This window comes from Neophocaena asiaeorientalis, unplaced genomic scaffold (assembly GCF_003031525.2).
Source record: "Neophocaena asiaeorientalis asiaeorientalis breed wild unplaced genomic scaffold, Neophocaena_asiaeorientalis_V1.1 scaffold176, whole genome shotgun sequence".
Classification (NCBI taxonomy): domain Eukaryota; kingdom Metazoa; phylum Chordata; class Mammalia; order Artiodactyla; family Phocoenidae; genus Neophocaena; species Neophocaena asiaeorientalis.
This window is the reverse complement of record NW_020175788.1, coordinates 592,627-618,008: the sequence shown is the minus strand read 5'-3', so window position 1 is coordinate 618,008 and position 25,382 is coordinate 592,627. Positions and strand designations below refer to the sequence as shown.

Below are 25,382 nucleotides of genomic sequence, written 5' to 3'. Positions count from 1 at the left end.
CTGAGCATCTTCTCTTAGAGGAGGTGCAGAACAAGGCAACAGCAATAGCTCTTCTCTCCCAAGTCGTCTTAGCTCATTAAGGAAGGCAGTGGTTGCCACCACCCACCACATATCCTAGACTTAAAGGAGTTTTCACAAAGCTCAGAAATTCACGGCAGATAAAGGAAGAGAAAGCTGGATGTTATATAACCGACTAGAATTCATAAAATGCCACTGACTAAAGTCGATAAAAGTTTAAAGAAACTCATGTCAAGTGTCATTCCTGGATTATCTTTTTAAAAAATCCGTTTCACAGGTACAGGATGACAGGAAAATGGTATAATGGTAGTTTGTGTGGGGGGAAAAAAAAAAGGACACCTGGAGGTTATAGTTTACAGTGAGTTCCATATTAAGCATCGTTGTGATGGAACTTCTAAAATAACTAGTGCAGCCACAGTGCTCAGAGGCAAGAGGACTAGACCAGAAGCTAAGGGTGCCACCATCATCTGCACCTGTGAGATCATGTACCCGGAAGACACCGGTTTCATTCTGAGAACCATCTTTGAAGAAGAAAATGGACAAATTCGAGATATGTGCAGGATAGGGGCCGGAATGTTGCAGAGTCTGAATCCCATGCTGTGTGGAGGAAGAAAGGTCCTCAACTTGGTCAAGGAAAGACAAGAGAAAGCTTGGTGTCACTTTCCAAATATCCAGGCGGTCACGTGTGGTAAACAGGCCAACAGGTAAAGTCACAGGGAGGCATAGTTTGGCCCGTGTTTTTAAAATCGTGTCACCACTTACACATCCCTAAAAAATGAAGTGGGCTGCCTTACAAGGATACTGGTTCTCTAAGGAAGTCATTGACATGGTGTTCTGGTAGCAGATGGATTCTGATTCTAGAATGAATCTGGGTTAGGAACAGCTTTCCTTAATTGGTCTTCGAATTAGGTGCAGGATAATTTATCCACAAACACAGACACTTAGAGAATGGCATAAAATGAGTATATTTCTAGGCCTTTCTTCCTTTTCCGTTACCCCCAGGGAAGGTACTGGGATAAAGAGCCTCAGGTCTGTGTGTTGTCCGTGGTATATTAGCCGTACTCCTTGGCAAGTCAGAAAGGGGAATCAGTAGCAACCAGCCATTCCTTTGAAGAGTCAGTTTTATCTACACCCCTACCTTGGATGGAAGTGGATGGGTGTATGTGTTGTGTAGTACTGAATACCACCCTACACCAGACACATCACCAAACACCAGCCCCCACGACAGTTCATCACAGCTTATTCCTTTCCATCCAGGCTTTGTTTCTTGAGGGCCCCTCTTAACACTGAGGGATGCTACTTTGCAGAGATAACGCATGACCTTTATGTGGCCCCATCTCAGCACCTGCTCAGCCATTCATAAGTGAAATATGGAGGGAGCTCTGGAGATGGGCCAGGTATTGATACAGAAGATACAGAACTCGGTCAGAGCCAGGCCCAGAGAAAGCCAACCTGGACCACGAGGGGCTGTACCGTACGTCCAGTCCTGGACAAGAGACGCTGGTCAAGGAGGAAACACCAAGGACGAGAAGCAGTGACCCTGGAGGAGACAGGAGGACCAGCAAAGTACCTACTCATTGCCCTTCAGGCTGTGATGGGACGTGCAAGCCCCCGTCACAGGGCAAGTCCATGTTAACAAAACCGCGTGTTATTCAAGTGAGAATCTGCTTTGTTTTTCAGGGACCTGAAGCTTGATAACATCCTGTTAGACAAAGATGGACACATCAAAATAGCGGACTTTGGGATGTGCAAGGAGAACATGCTGGGGGACGCCAGGACGAACACCTTCTGCGGGACCCCCGACTACATCGCCCCGGAGGTAGGACGCGCCGCTCTGCACCCACCCGTACAACTCCGCCCTCCCGGGGCCAGCACCACTGCTTCCTTCTCCCCTGAAAATCAGAAGACCTTAAACTCTTTTTGTTCAGGATGTGTATTTGTTTTTCGGAGTATTTGACAAATGCAGCTGCACCTAGGCGCCGCTAGTGTCGCACTGGGCGTGGTACCCGCGCTAACTTCTGCACCTCGCCAAGGCGTGAGGGACCCAGCAGGCCCTTCCCATCCTGGATCTCCCACCCCAGCCTTAAAATATAGTCACTCTGCTCAGACCAACCAGAAGAAGCAACTGGTGAAGAGCCAGGCGGACACCAAACAGGCTCATGGGCATCTACCTTAAGTCCAGGGGTTTCATTTTGGGACCAGAAAAACCTAAATTGTGGTTTCCAAGCTGCTACTGTGTGAGCCTGGAGAGGTCCCACTTCTCTCTCCTGTTACTGGGTCCCATGGGAGAGACTATGAAAGTTTAAAAACAGCAACAGAGAAAACAAAATAAGCCATCGCTCTCATATTCTGAGCCCCTGGAAGATCAGAGTTTGCTCAGAAGGCATCCATCGACGCCAGCTGCCCACCCCAGAGAGATGAGACACTCCCTTTCCCCTTGGTCCTTCTCGCAGCATAAACTTATCGCAGCTTTTCTATCTTTGGATCTCTCTGAACTACTGGGTGATTGCTCTAAAGTCAGGGGCTGTTTCTTATTCGCTTTCTAAAAACTTTCTTTTGAAATAATTATAAGTTCACAAGAAGTTGGCAAAAATAGTACAGAAATGTCACCCATATCTACCCTTCCCCTACTGGTTCCAGCTTACGTAACTATAGTACAGTAACAGAACCGGGACATGGATGTTGTTACAAGGTGTGTAAAGTTTTACCCCACTTATCGTATGTGTAGATCAGTGTGATCTTACCCACTTTTATATCCAAGGACGGAGCTCAGGGCTCGGCACATTAAGGTGCTAATAGCTAGCTTTTCAAAGAGTGAACGAACAACTATTGATAAGTGTGTGAGCGGTGACGGCTGTCTGATGGATAGACAGCGATGGGCCTCTGGTTTCCTGGGCAAAACAAATTCAACAGCAAATCCCTGTCATAGCCAAAGTAATGTAGCGTCCTCAGCCTAAGAAACGGGAGACTCTGGCCTGTGCGTATGTACTTAGTTTAGATTGGCCTCTGGTCAGCAAGAAATCATGGCTTTTACCTATCCTGTCTATACATGCCTTACGCCAAACCCTTTCCCAGGCGATCCTTCCTTCCCAATTCTGTTTCCTTTGGCATCTTCCAGAATTTACCTTCAGAGACTGGCTTCTCTCTGCAACTTCAATCTCATTCTCTCATCTTCAAGCCTGCCTGTCTTCACACCATTCCACCCCTGGTCCTTTGTTCTCCCTGTACCTTCTCCACGAACAGCTATATTTATGACTATGATTTCAACTCCCAAATCAGTATGACCGGCCCAAACTTCTTGCTTCAGACCTGTATGTCTGTTTTCCTGCTGAGATCTCCAACTCACTGTCACAGGCCATTCGATCATAACAGATACCAAACCCACTCTCTGTTGAAATTGCCCCCCCCCACACACGCACACACCCTTCTCCTTTATCCCCTTCTGGATGAATGACATACACATCCATCCATCCAGTCACCTATAGCCAGAAAACTGGAATCCTCCAAGTCTTCTCCTTCCTTCTTACCCCTCCCAAATCCAAACACCAAGACCTTCTAAATACAGACCTCATGGGTTCACACATCCGTTTTCACGCCTCCCCAATCTTGTGATTGTACTAAGAATCTCCCTTCTTTTTTGATCCTCAAAATGAATCCCTTTGGGGATTAAATCAAGCTTCTCCAATCCCGTCGCATCTTCCAGTTGCTGCCCTGGTCCAGGCCCTCAGCACCTCTGGTCTGGATCCTGGTGATGCCTTTTTACCCAGACTTTCCTCTCTGTGACCACCCAGCTGCCAGTGCCTCATCTTTACATATTTCCAGACTTTTTGATCATGCTCCCTCATCAGTTAAAAAAGCATCACCGGCATATGTATATTTATTATACATTATCACCAACTAACATAGTCTGTTATCAAGCATGCAGAAAAAGGAACAGGCTGAACTTAAGATGAAATAAAGTTTTAAATAACTAAGTTGTATTCTATTAATAGTACATTTTATGCTTTATTAAAATAATGAGGCTAAATAACTTTGTAAAATCTTGGTTTAACCCTTTATGATTCTGCCACTCAAAAGTCTGCTTGGTTTCTTTCAGTTTCTGGTTTTATTGGCTCACAGCCGAGAAAGAGCCCTCACAAAGGCACACTGTAGGACAGATGCTACAGTATGTACGTAAGGCAAGGTTCGTGGCTGAAGAGAGTGGATATAAGTCCAGAACGCACAACAGTGTTTTCTGATTTAGCCAGCTTCCTGTCACAACTAATGAAACGGTCACTGTTTTTAGCTTCGTTATAATGTGACAAAGAGCTGGTACTAGGAGGAAGTAAGATCTCTGCACTTGCCGTTTTCTACTGTGCATCATTAGCATGGTCTTCAATCCAAGTCTCTTTTGCAGATAACTTTCTAAGGATGTTCCATTTTGCGAAAATGAGTTTAGTTCAAACAGAACCCACCGATCCCCTTAACTAGGCATGCAACGCAAATGACGCACCTTAGGATAACAAGTAATCGTAATAGTGACGCACCTCACGATGTGCCGAAGACGAATGCTCTAGCCAAGCCACCACCAACTCCTCCCGAGATGAGGCTTCCCCTTCCTCCCTCGGGAAACCCAGTCACTGGTCAAATTTCTAAATGAGGGCATCAGCACCACTACTGGAATTTTTTAAACTTGCATAAATACAAGTTCTAATATTTTCTTCCCGTGTCTCGGCATTACGCTCCCTGGGGTGCGTGCCCTGTTCTGAGGGCCGCCGTTCCACCACGTCACCAGATCTGCCTCTCTAACGGGAAGACCTGTCACGCCACGCCTTTAAAAATATTCAGGAAGTCCCCATTGTCAGCTGGGTACAAGCCAAAACCCCAAGAGAAGGTCCTTAATATGTCCTGAGACATCCGTATCCTTCTCTCTCATATCCCTTAGCCATGCCCTCGGAATCCTTGGTCTGATTTACTCCCACCTCCAAAGTCATCTTCTCCCTGAAGGTGCCTCTGGCTTCTTGGAATAATCAGTTGTTTCCTCCTCTGTGCTACCACAGCCCATGTGTAATCCCATTTGCCAGTAAACTGAATTTCTCACAGCTAAGGACCATGATTTATCCACCTCAGTGTCTAGTCTCCTCCTCCACAGCTCAGAGCACCCATCACCTGTTCCGTGAATGACCACACCAAGACATGCACCCCAAATGCCCATCTCTGAACATGTGCTGGAGATGGGGCCTCTTGTCTCTAGCCTCTCCCTTTTCCATCAAAATCCCACCCATTTTCCATAGCTCCACTCACATGTCATCTCCGTTGTGAAGCTTTTCCTTTATCTCACTTACTGACCCATTGCCCTCTCCCCGGGGACCTCAATGATATGGGCGGAGGGCCTGAAACACAAAAAATAAGTGCATTCAGGGCAGCATCAGGAACGATGCATGAAAAAGCAGACTGTGCTCCCTCAAACCAGGGAATAGCCTCACCAGCCCACGTCTCCTGAGATCTTCCCCAAAGCTCTGTGGTTCCCTATGTCACGGTTATAGGACCAAGGGTCTAACGTATAATTGGAGGTCCACACTCATTTTGACAAAGAATAGAAAATAGTTAAATAGGGAGACACCCTACTTTCCAACATCTCCTAGCCACTTAGTAAGTCCAGGTGGAATTTCAGTACACAGAAGCAGCTCCCTGGAGAAAGCAGGAGTCACTCGGAAACCAGAGCCATAGAGGCGTTGGTGGTCACTTGGTTTCTAAGGACGCTTTCCCCGCTGTGCACATCGTGTGGTGAGCCATGTACAGACCTCAAATCACTAGCTCCAAGAGGTGGATGGAATTGTAGCTTTCTCTTGCTCTGAGAGGAAGAGGGACTCTGACGTGAAGTGGTAACATCATTATTATCTGAATTATTTGAGTGAAGATGGGGAGAGAACAGGACAAAAGACAGCATGGCCATAAGAAGGCACCAGGGGCTGAGATAGAAAAAGAGCCACTCCGGCCATTGTTTCCACACCAATTTCTTTTAAAATACAGACTAATTTGAGCATGAATTAGATCGAAGTTTAAATCCTGGAAACATTATAATAGAAAAGGAACATTATGTAGTAAAATCCCAAAAGACCACGGTCCAGAACATAGCTTTCAACTCCCTAAGCAGGCAACCTTAAAGAAGACCCATAACCTCCTGAGGTCCAGTCACCGTCCTTTGTTAAATAGGGATAACAGGACCTACCCCAGAGGTTCTTATAAATAAACACCACGTATGGGAAACACCCAGTACACGTCAGCAGGCGTTTGCAGACATTCTGTTCATACAGTGTATAACTGAGTGTGAACCGGCATTTTGCTTCTTTCTCCTGACTTAAGACTGAAATTCTTTACTAACATCCCCTAGCCTTGGAAGACTTAATTTCCACCTCAGCTGTCTCCTGTCCTTCCAGATTTCTTTCCATTCATCCGCCAAACGAAATTGCTTACCAAGATGCGATGCTCAGAGCAGCTTCTGGTTGCCTTGGGCTCCCTCTTGTGGCACATCCTGGGAATTGCGTGTGAACCGGGCCCCACTTAAGGCCAATGTACCTGAACTAAGACTGCGCAGTGTGTACATCTTTATTTTCTTTATCATTCTCCCTGGGTCTACTTTTACACTATTCCTTAAGGCTAAGTTTTTTTTTTTTTACTTTAGAATTAACCTCAGTATTCAAACATTAAGGCCGGTAGATACCATTTTTAAACCGGAAGTCAGCGGCAGACTGCAAAATTCTGTTTGCAACTTGATCTTTATTTTCACAAATAGCTATCAGCTTGTTATCCTAGTCTCTCTTGGTATAGTCACAAAATTTGACTCTTCGTAACCGTGACTAGTTAGGTTTAAGGGGTGGACTTGGTCAGACGACCCCTTTGGCTGCTTGATTAGCTACAGAACTTTACGCAAAGACTCAAGACCACAGAAGTCCATAAAACACATGGGTTTGATTTAGATATTCACCTCAGAGGCACTGAAGGGCTTAGATACACATCAGCTCTCTTAGGTCTGAATCTACCACCCATGGGCTCCCGTCACATAGGAAAATGAAGAGCTGATGGTACAATTTAGTTGTTTTGCTTAAGGCCAGAGGGGGGAAGAAAGATGCTGAAATTCAAAAATGTTGCTTAGCTTTGGTACTGCCCACTTACTTCTATCCAATCACTAGCTTCACAAAAGCTACAGTTTTCAGTGTAATCTTTGCTAAAACCATGCACTGTTCTTCATCAATTATGTCCTGAGTGGCCTTGAAAAGTCCATGCAGGGTTTTCAAGTCAACCTCGTTTTGATTAATTATGTCTCTGCCTTTTGGTCCCACAGATCCTGCTGGGTCAGAAGTACAACCATTCTGTGGACTGGTGGTCCTTTGGCGTCCTTCTCTATGAGATGCTAATAGGTCAGTCACCTTTCCATGGGCAAGATGAAGAGGAACTCTTCCACTCCATCCGCATGGACAGCCCCTTTTACCCACGATGGCTCGAGAAGGAGGCTAAGGACCTTTTAGTGAAGGTAAGACGTGAAGTCAAGGAGACCTTCATATGATTAGTATTAGGTTTTCTGATCAGTGTTCCCATTCATTTCTAAATTCTGATTTATACACTGTAAACAGTAACTGTGTCAAACAAGATTTAAAGAGGATGCTCACCATCTGTTTTAACTGAGGCACCAGTAGGATGAACATTAGAAATCAAAACGAGCATAAGATAGACCCTCACGTGCATAATTTACAAAAGAAATGCCCAGAAACCAGTTCCATGACTCTTGAATGGCCTTGCTTTGAGATGTAATTGGTCTGTTGAACAAACAACTTTGGGCTTAAAATTTGTTTCCCATAGTCCCTATTGAACCTATTCAGTCCACCTGAAACTGTAAAATTCCTAGAAGGAAACATAGACCGTGACTTCATCAGCATCAGTCTTAGCAGTGTCTTCGGGGATCTGACTCCACAAGCAAGGGAAACAAAAGCAAAGATAAACATATGGGACTACATCAAACTAAAAAGCTTCTGCACAGCAAGCGAAATCATGAGAATGAAAACTCTGTAGGGGACAAGATACTTGCAAATCATATATCTGATAAGGGATTAATATCCAAAATATATAAAGAACTCATACAACTCAACAATAAAAACAACCCAATTTTAAAATGGACAAAAGAGGATCTGAATAAACAATTCTCAAAGACATACAGATGGCTAATAGGCACATGAAAATGTGCGCAAGGTCACTCATCAGGGAAATGCAACTCAAACCCACAATGAGCTATCACCTCACACCTGTGAGAATGGCTCTTATCAAGACGAGATAATAAGTGCTGACGAGAAGGTGGAGAACAGGGAACCCTCCTGCACTGTTGGTGGGAATGTAAATCAGTAGAGCCACTATGGAAAACAGTATGGAGATGGCTCAGAAAGTTAAGAATAGAACTACCATACACTCATATGGTATTCCACTTCTGGGCATTTATTCGAAGAACATGAAAACACTAGTTGGAAAAGATCTATGGACCCCTGTGTTCACTGCAGCATTATTTACAATAGCCAAGATATGGAAACCACCTAAGTGTTTATCAATGGAAGGATAGATGAAAATGTGGTATATATACACAATGGAATATTACTCAGCCATAAAAATGAAGTCTTGCCATTTACAACACCATGGATGGCCTAGAGGGTGTTAAAGTTCGTGAAATAAGTCAGAGACAAATACCATGTGATTTCACTCATGTGGAATCTAAAAAAAAAAAAAAAAAGGGAACAAACACAATAAAATAAAAACAGGCTCATAGATCCAGAGAACAGATGAGTGGTTCCCAGACGACTAGGGGTCTGGGAAGATTGGGCAAAGAATGGGTGAAGGGGGTCAACGCTATGGTGACGGATGGTAACCAGACTTCGGTGGTGATTACTCTATAGCGATCATAGTACTGCACACCTGAAACTTATCATTAAAAATCTTCCCCTGCCCTTGGATGAAGACTTGGATAGGATGTGTAACTTTCTGCTCACTCTTGGGGAAAAGACAAACTTCTTGTCACTTCTAAGTCATGAAACACTGTCTCAGCTGAGAAATTAAAGCTGTTCAGTCCGAGATATAAGTCATCACATCAATCTTAACTCAAAAGACTCCCGCTCCCTTTCCTCTGGCCAAGTTTATAGCTGAGAGCCACTCGCCTTGGAGAAGGGAGTATGGTCATAGTGTGTCTACCACATGTATGTTCTCTTCCTCTCCAGCTCTTGGGTTTCTGTTTCAGATCAAACACACAGAGAGGCTGGAGGAATTATAAGGAGAAAGGACTGCTCTTATACGGCTGAGGGGCTTCCTGCTCTTTGAACCTGGTGGGTTTTAAAGCCAAGGCTTTGGGACCTCCCTGGTGGTCCAGTGGTTATGACTCAGCACTTTTCACTGTCATGGCCCGGGTTCAATCCCCAGTCAGGGAACTGAGATCCTGAAAGCTGCTCAGCATGGCCAAAAAATTAATAATAAAATAAAATAAAGCCAAGGCTTTGTATGGGATTCCAGCAGGTGTTCTGGAAATACCTATAACTGGGAACATTTTTAGCTGAAGCTTTTGACGTACAGGCTGCTCAATCCATTCCACAGCCCAGCTTCTGTACCAAACTCTAAGCCAGCAACACTCCACCCCAACGAGACTCATTGCCTGCCGAGTGGGCAGTCTCACAGGCAGTCCTTCAAGTGGACGCAGACCAGCTCTCCTGCCGTGTTCCCTACCTGCGTCCATGGGAAACACTGTTGTATTTTTCATCCTGAATCCTTGACTGTTACCATCCTAGCAGCAATCTCCAGAAGTTACCAACAAAGCCAGAGTCACACACCACCCATGATAACCCAGGATCAAGTAAGAATGTGGCACCCAGAGCTACAGATGTAAACCAGACTCCAAGAATCACTAGCCATAAACCAGGAGCTCCCAGGGCGAACTAACACAGAGACAGAGGAAGCACCTGAAAGCCATCATTAAAAATTTACACTTTAAGTCCCAGTTTACCTTTTTTTGAAGATGCAAAATGCCATCTACAGTGTGATTGTAACAAGTTGTAAAAAAAAAAAAAACCAAAAAACTCATGCTAATTACATATCATAGTAAGCACCTACATTTATTGAGCTGTCCCAGCAACTATGTGGATCAAAAAGACCTACAAGTGTTACCAAGGCCCAGAAAATCTAAAGTGGACCGAGAATACAGGCGTTTTGAACAAAACAGCGTTTTGATTTGTGGCAACTCACATCAGCTGGCTAAAAAAAGTCATTTAGGGAAATAATTTTTAGCCCTGCTCGTCTCACAATGAAAAGGGGGCTAGGATAAGATCTTTCAACATCAGACGCTATCAATGAATTTTAAATCCAAACTTACAAGATTACCCAGCCCGTCTTTTTTCTCATGAAGAACTCAAAATTAAATTTAAAGGGCATAATACACTTCTAGCTCTCTCATACAGCTATCAGCTTGTCTAGGGTTATCTGAAATGTTGCAGCAACTGTGGACTTCTCCCTAAAGAATCAAGATCTTGAATCTGAATCTTGAATCTGAAGTGCTGACAAAGCCCCAGGAGGAGACCCAGCCCAAGGCTGATGGTATCTAAAAATCTGAGCCAGTACCCCTCAGCTTTCACTTTCCAATTGATCCGAACAAGCAAACTTGTGGAGAAAACTCCACAAACAGCCAATTAAATTCACTTTTAATGACTGGATAAAACATCTATAAAATGAAAGCTAATTTAATAATTAACCAATTTTAAAAAAGAGAGGACAAGAGTAAAAATAAGTTAGCAGGATGGGAACTTAAAACAATTTTGCTTTCCATAAGGGCAACTTCAGGCATTGTTACAGTTGCTAGGTTTCTTTTAACTGGCTCTTGGCAGGATTTAATTGAGGTATGTTAGTTGGCTCTAGGTGCCACAACAAAATATCATAGACTGGGCGGCTTGGACAACAGAAATTTGTTTACTCACAGTTCTGGAGGCTGGAAGTCCAAGATCCAGGCCCAGCAGGGTGGGCTTCTGGTGAGAGTCCTCCTGGCTTGCATACGACTGCTTTCTGGTGTGAAAGCTCTGGCATCTGCTCAATCCATGGCATGAAGGCTGCACTCAGAAGGCCTGGGCCATCAAAACTCACTGGTAAAAGGAAAGGAGAAAAAAGCTTGGGGAGCCTGGAGGCCCTGCAGCCACCACTGCAACCGACCTTTACTGTAATGCTGAATAGCTGTGCCTCCCAAACCCGGCTCCTCCCAGCTCAGCAAAGGGAGAACACCTGGCAAGGATGTGGTGAAGGCTTAACTGGGACCAGGTGAAGGTAATGGAAATAAGTTCAGGGAAAGACGCTGGGAGTGGTGGTTTCCAAAGGAGAGGAAGACTGGGGAGGAGGAAAGGATTTCTTCCAGTTGGAGGAGAAAAGTTGCAAAGTCATGTGTGTGGGGAATATTATGCAGCAATTAAAAGGATGGAACTATTGACTCATACAGCAACTTGGATCACAAGGGCATTAAGCAGAGTGAAAACAAAACAAAAAAAGCCAATCTCAAAAGGTCACATACTGCATGAGTCCACATATGTATTAACACTCTTGAAAGGACAACACTGTGGAGATAGAAAGCAGATCAGTGGTTGCCGGGGGTCAGGGGTCAGGGGTCATGGAGGCGGGGGAATGACTGTGATGGGGACCCCAAGGGAGACCTTTGTGGTAATAAGACTCTTATGTATCCTTTTTGTCCTGGTGGTTGCCCAGGCCTACACATGGGATAAAATGACACAGAACAAGACACACACAGTGTACTGGTTTTGATATTGTGCTATCACCATATATGATGGAAGCATTAGGGGAAGCTAGGTAAAAGGTACACAGGGCATCTCTGTACTATCTTTTCAACTTCCTGTGAATCTATATGTATGGTCTGAATGTTTGTGTCACCCCCAGAAAATCATATGTCGAAGTCTTCTAACCCCCAATGTGATGGTTATAGGAGGTGAGGCCTTTTGGTGGTAATTAAGTGTAGATGAGGTTAAGAGGGTGGGGCCCCCATGATGGGACTAATGCCCTTATAAAAAGAGGGAGAGAGAGAGGTCTCTCCCTCCAAACACATGCACCAAGAAAAGGTTTTTACTAACCTCTGCCCACCAGAGCAAAAGCCAGCTCTACCCACCACCAGTCCCTCCAATCAGGAAACTTCCACAAGCCTCTTAGATAGCCTCATCCACCAGAGGGCGGACAGCAGAAGCAAGAAGAACTACAATCCTGCAGCCTGTGGAACAAAAACCACATTCACAGAAAGATAGACAAGATGAAAAGGCAGAGGGCTATGTACCAGATGAAGGAACAAGATAAAAGCCCAGAAAAACAACTAAATGAAATGGAGATAGGCAATCTTCCAGAAAAAGAATTCAGAATAATGATAGTGAAGATGATCCAGGACCTCAGAAAAAGAATGGAGGCAAAGATCAAGAAGATGCAAGAAATGGTTAACAAAGATCTAGAAGAATTACAGAACAAACAAACAGAGATGAACAATACAATAACTGAAATGAAAGACACACTAGAAGGAATCAATAGCAGAATAACTGAAGCAGAAGAACAGATATGTGACCTGGAAGATAGAATGGTGGAATTCACTGCTGCAGAACAGAATAAAGAAAAAAGAATGGAAAGAAATGAAGACAGCCTAAGAGACCTCTGGGACAACATTAAACGCAACAGCATTTGCATTATAGCGGTCCTAGAAGGAGAAGAGAGAGAGAAAGGACCTGAAAAAATATTTGAAGAGATTATAGTTGAAAGTTTCCCTAACATGGGAAAGGAAATAGCCACCCAAGTCCAGGAAGTGCAGAGAATCCCATACAGGATAAACCCAAGGAGAAACACACCAAGACATGTAGTAATCAAACTGGCAAAAATTAAAGACAGAAAAATTATTGAAAGCAGCAAGGGAAAAATGACAAATAACATACAAGGGAACTCCCATAAGGTTAACAGTTGATTTCACAGCAGAAACTCTACAAGCCAGAAGGGAGTGGCATGATATACTTAAAGTGATGAAAGGGAAGAACCTACAACCAAGATTACTCTACCAGGCAAGGATCTCATTCAGATTCGATGGAGAAATCAAAAGCTTTACAGACAAGCAAAAGCTAAGAGAATTCAGCACCACCAAACCAGCTCTATAACAAGTGCTAAAGGAACTTTTCTAAGTGGTAAACACAAGAGAAGAAAAGGACCTACAAAAACAAACCTGTAATAATTAAGAAAATGGTAATAGGAACATACATATGGATAATTACCTTAAACGTGCATGGATTAAATGCTCCAACCAAAAGACACAGGCTCAATCAATGGATACAAAAACAAGACCCCATATACATGCTGTCTACAAGAGACCCACTTCAGACCTAGGGACACATACAGACTGAAAGTGAGGGGATGGAAAAAGATATTCCATGCAAATGGAAATCAAAAGAAAGCTGGAGTAGCAATACTCATATCAGATAAACTGGACTTTAAAATAAAGAATGTTACAAGACACAAGGAAGGGCACTACATAATTATCAAGGGATCAATCCAAGAGGAAGATATAACAATTATAAATATATATGCACCCAACATCGGAACACCTCAATACATAAGGCAACTGCTAACAGCTCTAAAAGAGGAAATTGACAGTAACACAGTAATAGTGGGGGACCTTAACACCTCACTTACACCAATGGACAGATCATCCAAACAGAAAATTAATAAGGAAACACAAGCTTTAAATGACACATTCACAGATAGATTTAATTGATATTTATAGGACATTCCATCCAAAAACAGCAGATTACACTTTTTTCTCAAGTGCACACAGAACATTTTCCAGAATAGATCACATCTTGGGTCACAAATCAAGCCTCAGTAAATTTAAGAAACTTGAAATCATATCAACCATCTTTTCTGACCACAACATTATGAGATTAGAAATCAATTACAGGGAAAAGACCTGGAAAAAACACAAACACAAGGAGGCTAAACAATACGTTACTAAATAACCAAGAGATCACTGAAGAAATCAAAGTGGAAATAAAACAATACCTAGAGACAAATGACAATGAAAACATGATGATCCAAAACCTATGGGATGCAGCAAAAGCAGTTACAGATGGAGAGATATACCATGTTCTTGGATTGGAAGAATCAATATTGTGAAAATGACTGTACTGCCCAAAGCAATCTACAGATTCAGTGCTATCCCTATCAAATTACCAATGGCATTTTTTACAGAACTAGAACACAAAGTCTTAAAATTTGTATGGAGATACAAAAGACCCTGAAGAGCCAAAGCAGTCTTGAGGGGGAAAAAAAACGGAGCTGGAGGAATCAGACTCCCTGACTTCAGACTATACTACAAAGCAACAGTAATCAAGACAACATAGTACTGGCACAAAAAGAGAAACACAGATCAATGGAACAGGATAGAAAGCCCAGAGATAAAGCCACACACCTATGGTCAACTAACCTATGACAAACGAGGCAAGGATATACAGTGGAGAAAAGACAGTCTCTTCAATAAGTGGTGCTGGGAAAACTGGACAGCTACATGTAAAAGAAAGAAATTAGAACACTCCCTAACACCATACACAAAAATAAACTCAAAATGGATTAGAGACCTAAATGTAAGACCAGGCACTATAAAGCTCTTAGAGGAAAACATAGGAAGAACACTCTTTGACATAAATGACAGCAAGATATTTTTTGATCCACATCCTAGAGTGATGGAAATAAAAACAAAAATAAACAAGTGGGGCCCAATGAAACTTAAAAGCTTTTACACAGCAAAGGAAACCATAAACAAGACCAAAAGACAACCCTCAGAATGGGAGAACATATTTGCAAACAAATCATCGGACAAAGGATTAATCTCCAAAATATATAAACAGCTCATGCAGCTCAATATTAAAGAAACAAACAACCCAATCCAAAAATGGGCAGAAGACCTAAACAGACATTTCTCCAAAGAAGACATACAGATGGCCAAGAAGCACATGAAAAGCTGCTCAACATCACTAGTTATTAGAGAAATGCAAATCAAAACTACAATGAGGTATCACCTCACACCAGTTAGAATGGGTTTCAGAAAATCTACATACAACAAATGCTGGAGAGGGTGTGGAGAAAAGGGAACCCTCTCGCACTGTTGGTGGGAATGTAAATTGATACAGCCACTATGGAGAGCGGTATGGAGGTTCCTTAAAGAACTATAACTAGAACTACCATACGACCCAGCAATCCCACTACTGGGCATATACCCTGAGAAAACCATAATTCAAAAAGACACATGCACCCCAATATTCATTGCAGCACTATTTACAATAGCCAGGACATGGAAACAACCTAAGTGTCCATCAACAGATGAATGGTTAAAGAAGATGTGGTACATATATGCAATGGAATATTACTCAGCCATAAAAAGGAACGAAATTGGGTCATTTGTAGAGACGTGGATGGATCTAGAGACTGTCATACAGAGTGCAGTAAGTCAGAAAGAGAAAAACAAATATTATATTTTAACACATATATGTGGAACCTAGAAAATGGTACACATGAACTGGTTTGCAGAGCAGAAATAGAGACACAGATGTAGAGAACAAACGCATGGACACCAAGGGGGGAAAGCCGCAGTGGGGAGGTGTGATGAATTGGGAGATTGGGATTGACATGTATACACTGATGTGTATAAACTGTATGACTAGGGCTTCCCTGGTGGCGCAGTGGTTGAGAGTCCGCCTGCCGATGCAGGGGACACGGGTTCGTGCCCCAGTCCGGGAAGATCCCACATGCCGCGGAGCAGCTGGGCCCGTGAGCCACGGCCGCTGAGCCTGCGCGTCCGGAGCCTGTGCTCCACAACGGGAGAGGCCACAACAGTGAGAGGCCCGCGTACAGCAAAGAAAAAGAAAAAAAAAGTATGACTAATAAGAAAACAAATCAGTAAATAAATAAACATAAGAATAAATAAATAAAAAAGAAAAGGCCATGTGAGCACTGAGCAGGAAGACGGCCATCTACAAGCCGGGGAGAGACGCCTCACCAGAAACCGACCGCGTCAGCACCTAGATCCTGGACTTCTCACCCCCAGAGCCATGAGAAATAAACGTGTGCTCTTTAAGCCTCCCAGTCTCAGCCCAATTAGACTGAGACACTATACTTATTTCAAAATAAAAAGTTGAAAAACAAAACTACATCTAAGGCTAAATTCCAGCAAATACGAAAAAAACAAAAAAAAAGAGAGAGAGAGAGACAGTCAGCTGCAGTTTCAGTGGCAGGAAGAAGATTTGCTGTGAGAGTAGAAAATGAATTTGGTGACTAGAGCAGAGACCAAGACAGTTAAGGATAAAGACGGTGAAGAAAAAGGACTCACTGGCGAAAGAGGTTTTAAACCCCCGTGGAAGAGTCTGGGCTTATTCTTTCTCCTGTGAGTTAATAAAAATTCTCTGTTCTTGCCCATGAAGAAGACAGCTGTCCGTTTTCCAGGAGCTGGGCTGATAAAAATTCGTGGCCACCCAGCAATGTGCTGGTTGTGAGACTGGCTTCTAGTTGCCCCTGTGCTTCTTGTGCTCTGATTTTAATCCAACAGCCCCCACAGACCTGAGCTGCCTTTTCTGCAAAAATCAAAGGTGAGCTATCATTTCTAGAGAAACCTCCTCTCAGGAATTTTACATAATGTTCTGAAAGCCAGAAGTAACGGGTCCTCTGGAAACGGTAAGCAAAGAGTATTCAGCGGCCTCTGTAACAGCAGTGGTGTCAGTACCAGACTTCAACCTCTTTAGCCCTCAAAGGGCATGGATGCACATAGTGTGCTGAACACGTGCACATCACAAGAGGCTGTGCTCCATCCAGAATTACAGCTGGAAAGGAAACAGTCGACAAAACGAAACGACAGCCTACCAAATGGGGGAAGATATTTGCAAATTGTTTGACCAATGAGAGATGAATATCCAGCATGTATAAACAGCTCATACAACGTAACATCAAAAACAACAAAACAAAAGCAAAAAAAAAGAACCAACCCGGTTAAAAAAATGGGCAGAAGACATTTTCCAAAGAGGAAATGAGGATGGCCAACAAGCACATTCAAAGAATGTGCTAATCAAGGAACTACAAATCAAACTAATCAAGGAACTGCAAATCAAAACCACAATGAGATATCACCTCACACCTGTCAGAATGGCCATCATCAAAAAGAACACAAATAACAAATGTTGGCGAACATGTGGAGAAAAAGGAGCTCTAGTATACTGTTGGTGGGAACGTAAATGGGTGCAGCCACTGTGGAAAACAGTATGGAGGTTTCTCAAAAAACAAAAAATAGAACTACCACAAGAGCCAGCAGTTCCACTCCTGGGTATATATCTGAAAAAAACCAACAACACGAATTCAAGAAGATACATGCACCCCAGTGTTCATAGCAGCACTATTTACAATAGCCAAGACATGGAAGCAACCTAAGTGTCCATCAATAGATGAATGATAAAGATTATACATATTTTTTATACACACACACACACACACACACACACACACACACACACAATGGAATACTACTCAGCCATGCAAAAGAATGAAATTTTGCCGTTTGCAACAACATGGATGGACTTGGAGGGCATTATGCTAAGTGAAGTCAGACAGAGAAAGACAAATACTGTATGATATCATTTATATTTGGAATCTTAAAATTACAAAAAACTATTGAATATAACAAAAAAGAAGCAGAGTCACAGATATAAAGAACAAACTACTGATTACCAGTGGGGAGGGGGTGAGGGAGTGGGAGACACAAACTATTTGTGTAAGATAGACTCAAGGATGTATTGTACAGCACGGGGAATATGGCCAATATTTTGTAATAACTGTAAATGGAAAGTAACCTTTAAAAATTGTATAAAATTAAAAAAAAAATTTTTTTTAAGAATTACAGCTGGGGGCTTCCCTGGTGGTGCAGTGGTTGAGAGTCCGCCTGCCGAAGCAGGGGACACGGGTTCATGCCCCGGTCCGGGAAGATCCCACATGCCGCAGAGCGGCTGGGCCCGTGAGCCATGGCCATTGAGCCTGCGTGTCCGGAGCCTGTGCTCCGCAACGGGAGAGGCCGCAACAGTGAGAGGCCCGCATACTGCAAAAAGGAAAAAAACAAAAGGCATTACAGCTGGGACACTGCTGTCCAGTTGACTATTGTCAAAGGCACGCCCCTTTCTTCCTCATTTATTCATCCAGGATGTCCTGTCCATTTGTTTGGAAAATGATGGAAAACGAATGATCACAAACAGAAATGCCTCTCCCTTTTGTAGAAAGAGCCATCTGAAGAGGGACTAAAGAGGGAGGGAGATTCCAATGCAGGCGCTGAGCCGGGGGAAGCGGGGGTCCATCCCCAGCAGCCCAGCACTGCTGTCTTGCCCAGATAGCCGAATAAATTTAAACAAACTCCAGCTGCATCCTGACCATTTATGTCAGAGATGTGCTTTTTCCTGTAAGTGTAAACCACACTTCTGACAGCTTTTATGGACAAAAATCAAGTCTTTCTTTCATGAACATTTATTCCTTCGGTGCAGCCTCCCGGTGGCAGAGACGATGACCTCCCATAAGGTCCACAGGCATCTTCAGGACCAGGGTGGGGGGGTGATTGGCTGCAGGGCAGAGAAGATAATTCACTCGTCTGTGCAAAACGGGAAAGGATTTTGAGTCTCGAGGCTGGAGATCATACTATCTACTCATTGTACATTTTATCTTAAAAAAAATTTTTTTTTAATTTCACAGGTACATATACCAGGCTCAGGAGGCTCTTTGTCACGATCCTCTTGGAACAAATGCCGCATGTTACTGGGGAAAACTAACAGGAAACCTAGCATGTACACACTTCTAACCTGATTCCCTGAAGCACTTAATTATAACAACACGAGGCTGGGTTTCGGCTTGTTCACGGGGCACTCGCACCTTCTCTCTAACCTTGCTTCATCACAATGTCCTTAAGAAGTGGAAGTCGATCATTTATCAGGATCATTTCAAGGCAAGGGATGGGGGGCAAGTCACTTATTCCCTCTTCTCCTGAGAGCATCAATCTGCTTTTCCCTCTCTTGACTCTTGCTGGTGTCTGAGTCTATGGGAAAGTGTGCTTTACTGTGAACTTTTCTCTAGGCTGTTCTATATGCTGAAACCAAGAGACTAACAGAAGACAGAGACTTTAAGACACATAATCTGGAAAAAAAAGTGGAAAGACAGCTTACTCATGCATTCAACAAACATTTATTGAGTGTCTGCTTTGTACATGGCACTGGGCTGGATTCTGTAAGAAACAGAAACATAAATGATATCTGCCTTCCAGAGCTTACACTACAGCAGGAAAGACAGTCTTTAAATACACACACACACACACACACACACACACACACACACACACACAGTGTGCTAATTTCCTTTAGTGGAAGGGAGGTGTTCTATGGACCACAGAGGAGAGACCATCCAAAACCAGAAGTAGGAAGGGGTTTCTCATCATTTAGGCTCTACTGCTGGCTAGACCCCTGGTCTTGAACAAGTTACTTAGCTACTCTGAGCCTCAGTTTCTAAAAGCTTTCTGCTTTTAGAATCTGCCTTTAAAGTCAAGATGGTCTCGATGAGGCCTCTAGCACAAGACCTGACGCTCAAGGGACATTGGGTGGGATGAGTGATATAACCAACCATGTGAATATGACTTGAGGAGAGAGAGCTCACCATGGGTGGAGGTAATCAAAGAAAGCTTCACAGAGAAGAGGGGGTGTAAGCTGAATCCTGACAGGTGAGTCAGGATTTAAAGAGGAAGAGGAAGAAATGGGAGTGGATGTGGGGAGACGGAAACCCTGGCAAGACGGAAATGTCATTGGTGAAGGGCAGAGGTAGGAAAGGCAGATGCGTATGCAATGAGTAGACGTGTCCGGATGGAAGAGAAGGTCACAGTGAAATCAGAGGACGGGTGTCAGCATTGCAGAGAGCCTGGAAGACGGGCCTAGGGGTTCAGGGGATGTTAGGACTCACGGGACATAAGGACCACCTTGTCTGACCCTTCATTTTACAGGTGAGGGAACTGAGACTCAGAAAACTTGCCCCAGGCCACACTGGTAGTAAGCCTCTTGAATGACAGTCTCATGTTATATCCACTATGCAGTGATTTTCTAATGGGGTGCTTTGGAACCCTAAGTTTCCATAGAGGGGCCTCAGTGGCCTCCATATGAAAAAGGGGCGAGGAAGCTGGGGCCATTCCAACAATTTACCACTTGGATATACTAGGTGGTCGCATGAGGTCTCACTTGGGCTTTTAGAGGAGTCTCCTAATCAAAAAAAAGAAAGAAAAAAATCTCCACTTTGCTACAGCATGGTAGTTAATTAGTGATTATAGACTAGAGCTTTTGAAGATTCTGACTACACATAAGACTGACTCTTCTTATGAGAGGTATAAGCAAGAGGTTCATGCAATGTAGATGCACATGGAGGTCCAGTCCTGCCAGAACTTCATGGAGAATCACTGCACTTAACTTGGATTCTGTTTTCAAGACTCAGAGTCTCCGTATGATACCCTGTAATAAGCAGTTATTTGATACATAAACATCTAGCTGATGTAAGAGAAGAGGTAACTACTCCAGAGCCCCAGGACCCGAGACTATTCTAGGACTCTTCTACTTCCTTAAAGCCCTTGACGTGTTTTATTTAAGTTTGAAGAGTTTCCAGGTTTCTTTCCTGTGCTGGCCAATGTTCATTTTGACCTCACGGGGGAAAGTAATAGGAGAGGGGAGCGCACAAAGAGGAAATACGTGTGTGATGGGTCAGAGATGATTAAAGATGATTTGAATAAAGTATTAGTGTCCAGCAGGTTTGCAGGAATGAAGAGTGATTCCGGATACTCAGGTGCCTTACAAAATACAAAGCTGATTGTCAGAGGCTAGTTTATGTCCCACCTGAAGTGAGCTTTTCTTTAGAGCAAGACTGTAATCCTAAGAAAGCAGCTTTTAAAGAAATCAGACTTGATCGATGGACAGTAAACCAAACAACAGACACATTGGTCACTTCCTTTCTGCTGTTGGCTTCTACAGACCAGGAATTAGCACACACCTGTGTGTGTGTGTGTGTGCGTGTGTGTGTGTGTGTATTGTTGTTTTAACCCACAAAACAGCCCTGTGAGGAGGATACTTCCCTCATCTTACTGATGAGAGAACTGACTCTGTAACTTGCCAGGTCCCATGAATAACAACACAGGGCAAAGCTGATTTCAGTCCAGGTCTAGATAACTCAAAACATTGCACTTCTAGAGCAAAGCCCAGACTCTGGAATATTCAGTAGACTTGTTGCCGCTGCTTTGACTTGAGTCGATAGTTTATGGTGGTTGGTAGAAAAACAAGGTTCGGAAATCAGGTGGCAAAAGCCGGGCCCTTCTCTTAGTGGAGTCAAGTGCGTGCGGTCCTGCCTCCCAGGGGCCTGGTTCATCCCTTGAGAAATAACTGCTCCCCTCCTGCTCCCTTTCAGCTCTTCGTAAGAGAACCTGAAAAGCGCCTGGGGGTGAGGGGAGACATCCGCCAGCACCCCTTGTTTCGGGAGATCAATTGGGAAGAGCTGGAAAGGAAGGAGATTGACCCTCCGTTCAGGCCTAAGGTGGTAAGGAGCCTCCGGGGCCCTGTGGTCCTGCCAGCACAGTCCTCACATCACACCCAGGCTGCCGGGGCCTCGACTTCCCACCCACCCTCTGCAGTTCTCGGAAGAAAGTCTTCTTTAATCAGGCTGTTGGGCTGGGGGGGAGGGGGTGTTACTCACTGGCAGAATTTAACCTGTGTGATCAAATGTATTTGTGTGAAGAACGGATCACCACGTGTACATGCCTTAGACTGAACATGTATATGTGGGGATGACCCTCAGATGCCATGTGGAGCTTTGCACAGGGTGTGTCCAGGCTTCGGGGTCACAGTCCACATGACCCAAACCTGAGCATAAACCCTGCATCCTTTGACAGGAGTTTTGGATCCATGTTTTCTGTGATATTTATGAAAGTTTCTTGGACATTTGTCATCTGTTCATATAACTACAGACCCCAATGGTAATTGGTAGGTGTTTCTTCATTTAAGAAGTAAACTGATACTTAGAAAAAGACGGGTCTCTAAATTCCCATGTATATACCCACCAGCAAGAGTCACCAACCTCCCCGAGAAAAGGCAGAACTTCCTGGGTCACCATAAAATGAAGCGAAGATGAGATGAAAAAAGTTCCGGAGATGGATGGCCCAACACGTGAATGTGCTTCATGCCCCTAAACTGTACACTTAAAATGGCTAGAATGGTCATTTTTAGGTTATGTACATTTTACCACAACTTAAAGGGTAAATAATAATTTTTTACGGAGAACAGCAAAGTGGTGGATTTGCCATCTTTACCCATTCCTGGTGATTCTGGGAATAAGGTAGCAACGACCTGGGTAGACATGAACCATCTTCGCGTGGGGGTGGCACAGGCTCGTGGATTTCAAAGCAGAGCGTTCACTCCAGAAAGTATCTTCTGTTATTAGTCGTGCCAGAAGCAGCCCTGTGCCCCCAGGGCAGGAAGAGTTAACTTGTGCTCAACTTTTGTCCTAAGCTCTGGAGATGTTCAAAGGGTCCTACCGGCTGGCCTCTAGCACTCTTATTATTCGTAACAGCACCATTTCTGCTACGTGGGTTAATAAATTGTTTATGATATGATGAATTTTTGTCTTTTTCCAGCTCATCAGAACAATGTCATTCATGTCTCAGCTTCCATGGTAGACTACAATGGACTCAATATTTTCCACATAAAAATCAGACATTTCAGCTATGCTTTCCCTATGGGACAATTCCCAATTCCTCCCGTAGGAAGGGATTTCCCTGACCCATGGTCTGAGTGGCTATTTGTAGGCAGAGACCACAGACCACTGGCCTCAGCAGCTCAGGGGCCCCCTTGAGGGTGGGATGGGCCTGGATCTTAGTCACACTCACGTAAGGGTGACATTTGATTATGGTTGCTTTTAATCTTAGAAAGCTGAAGTATACACCATACTGAACAGTATTTATAAATGGGTCTCTTTTTCTGTCATGGGCACCAGTGGACCAGGTGACCAGAAGGGAGCTCACCCCAGTCTGTGTTGTCTCTGGAAGACAGTCCAAGATGTTTAATAATAAAATCAATGTGGGATGCTTTTCCCATATAGGCCATTACAGAGTATGAGTAGGGTTCCGTGTGCCATACAGTAGGTCCTTGTTAGGAATCTCAGACAGAGTGGATACATGTATATGTATGACTGATTCACTTTGCTGTACACCTGAAACTAACACAACGTTGTAAATCAATTATACTCCAGTAAAAATTTTAAAAATAAAAGTCAAAGAATAAAATTAATGTGGGTAGGGGAACCAATGGTAGTGAAGGATACTGATCACCGGGATATATAATCTGCAAAACTCCTGCGGTCCTGCGCCCCCTCTGCTCCCACCCCAACCTACCACTCCCCCCCCTCCACTATCCCCTGTAGACTAAAAAGACAGACATCAAATTGGGGCTTACCACTTTTTCAAAGGTTGTCAGTCCTGCTTCATGTAAAGTTATCTGAATGTACACATCATGGAATTCCTGTATACGAATTTAATTACACTACTGATACGCTGATGGGTCAGGATCTTAGAGATGTTCAATAAAGGCCCTACACAATCATCTATCAGTATCACTTTCGTTTATTGGCAGGTGCCAACGTTCTTATGCAGATTATAGCCTGGATGACAAAAGCCATGTCTTGAATGAATCATGAATTCAGTGGCTGATTTTCCTCTCTTTTTCTCCCCACCCCTTAAACGCTGGTCAAGAAATCACCGTACGACTGCAGCAATTTCGACAAAGAATTCTTGAATGAAAAGCCCCGGCTGTCATTTGCAGACAGAGCGCTGATCAACAGCATGGACCAGAACATGTTCCGGAACTTTTCCTTCATGAATCCAGGGATGGAGAAGCTGATATCCTGAACTCGCCTCTCCAGACACACGAAGGGATTTGCTTTCTCTCTGTGAACTGGTTCAAGTGACACTTCTTGGGTTCCTTTTCAACTTGGAAAAGAAAAGAAACACTCAACAATAAAGGCTGAGCTCTTTGACCTCCACACGGACTTTGCATCTGTAGCCAACAATAAAGGCTGAGCCCTTTGACCTCCTCACCGACTTTGCATCTGTAGCAGAAACCAGCTCTGCTTCACTAATGACGATGCCCTTTGGATTCTCCCCTGTCATCTCTCACAGCCACTCTTGAAGTTAGGTCCTTCCTTTCTGTAGTTATGTACTTGAAGATGGTTCTCCGCACTGTGAAAGATTTGAAGACTTAATTCCACTCTAAGTTATGGCTCTTCACCTGGGCACTGCTGACCAGTGACATACGTGTTGACTCAAGGAGCAGAGTCCAGACTTCTCAAGACTGCAAGTGCACACTGCCTGGCGTAGCACGGGCACCCAACTCGGCCGCAGACAAGTAACCACTAACCCATTTTGTTCTGTTCACACCTGGGCGAGTGTCAAGGGTAGGGGATAGGGGAAGCCCTGAATAGGTTCTTATGGGAATTCTTCATAATAAACATGCTTGTAACTTGAGATTTACACATTCATTCATTCTGCTTTAGCCATGAAATTCACAGGCGAGAGGAAAGTGGGGAGAGTTCGTGTCATCCACGTGCAATGTTTACTAGACCCCTACTCTGGTTATCTTGTCAACGTAGAAATTAAATTTAGAGTCCAATAAAGATAGAGTCATTTTACTCCTGCCAATAAAACCTTTCCATCCATCCATTTTCAGTTGATTTCAGTATCAGTGGCAGTTTCTCATTACCATCCTCACATTAGAACAGGAAAAAAAAAAAAAATGAAGTGCGTAATTCTTCTAGAGAAAAGATAACCCATCCCTTTATTATACCATTACTGATGATTTGATGACTCCTAAGTCTCTTGAGAGAGACATCCTTCAAGACAAAGACCCATGCATGCTATTTGCAGTGATCTTATTTAATAAGAATTCTAGCTATCCATGTTTAAAATATCTGTGCTGTGTGTATATTTTGATAAAATGTTGTGACTTAATGACAAAGAGGTGGATATGTAAAAATGGAATAAAAAAAAGAAAGAAAGATGCCTCTTCATAGTTTAATTCCCTACTTGCCCCTCCCCCTGCCCCGAACTTGGTTCTGTTTTAGTTATCATCAAAATGCAGCTAGAATTGAGTTAATGTTTTAAATTTTGAGAATCATTAAAAATCCCCAACAGGAGAGAAACTCAGATAACCTTTAAGTTATTATATTCCTCCTTTCCTTCCCCACAAGATTTCTTTCTT

General features: G+C 43.6%; 1 protein-coding gene across 5 annotated transcripts in view; it reads left to right on the top strand.

Annotated features, from left to right (window-relative positions):
- PRKCQ (protein kinase C theta) overlaps window positions 1-24,903 on the top strand; it is a 143,841-nt gene extending 118,938 nt beyond the window's left edge. For all 5 annotated transcript variants that reach the window (XM_024732293.1, XM_024732295.1, XM_024732294.1 and 2 more), the window contains 4 exons: window positions 1,699-1,837; window positions 7,343-7,531; window positions 21,544-21,672; window positions 23,879-24,903. In XM_024732293.1, coding sequence (XP_024588061.1) covers window positions 1,699-1,837; window positions 7,343-7,531; window positions 21,544-21,672; window positions 23,879-24,034 — 613 coding nt within the window. In that variant the 3' untranslated portion in view covers window positions 24,035-24,903. The remainder of the gene's footprint in view (window positions 1-1,698; window positions 1,838-7,342; window positions 7,532-21,543; window positions 21,673-23,878) is intronic.
- Window positions 24,904-25,382: the final 479 nt, after the last annotated feature.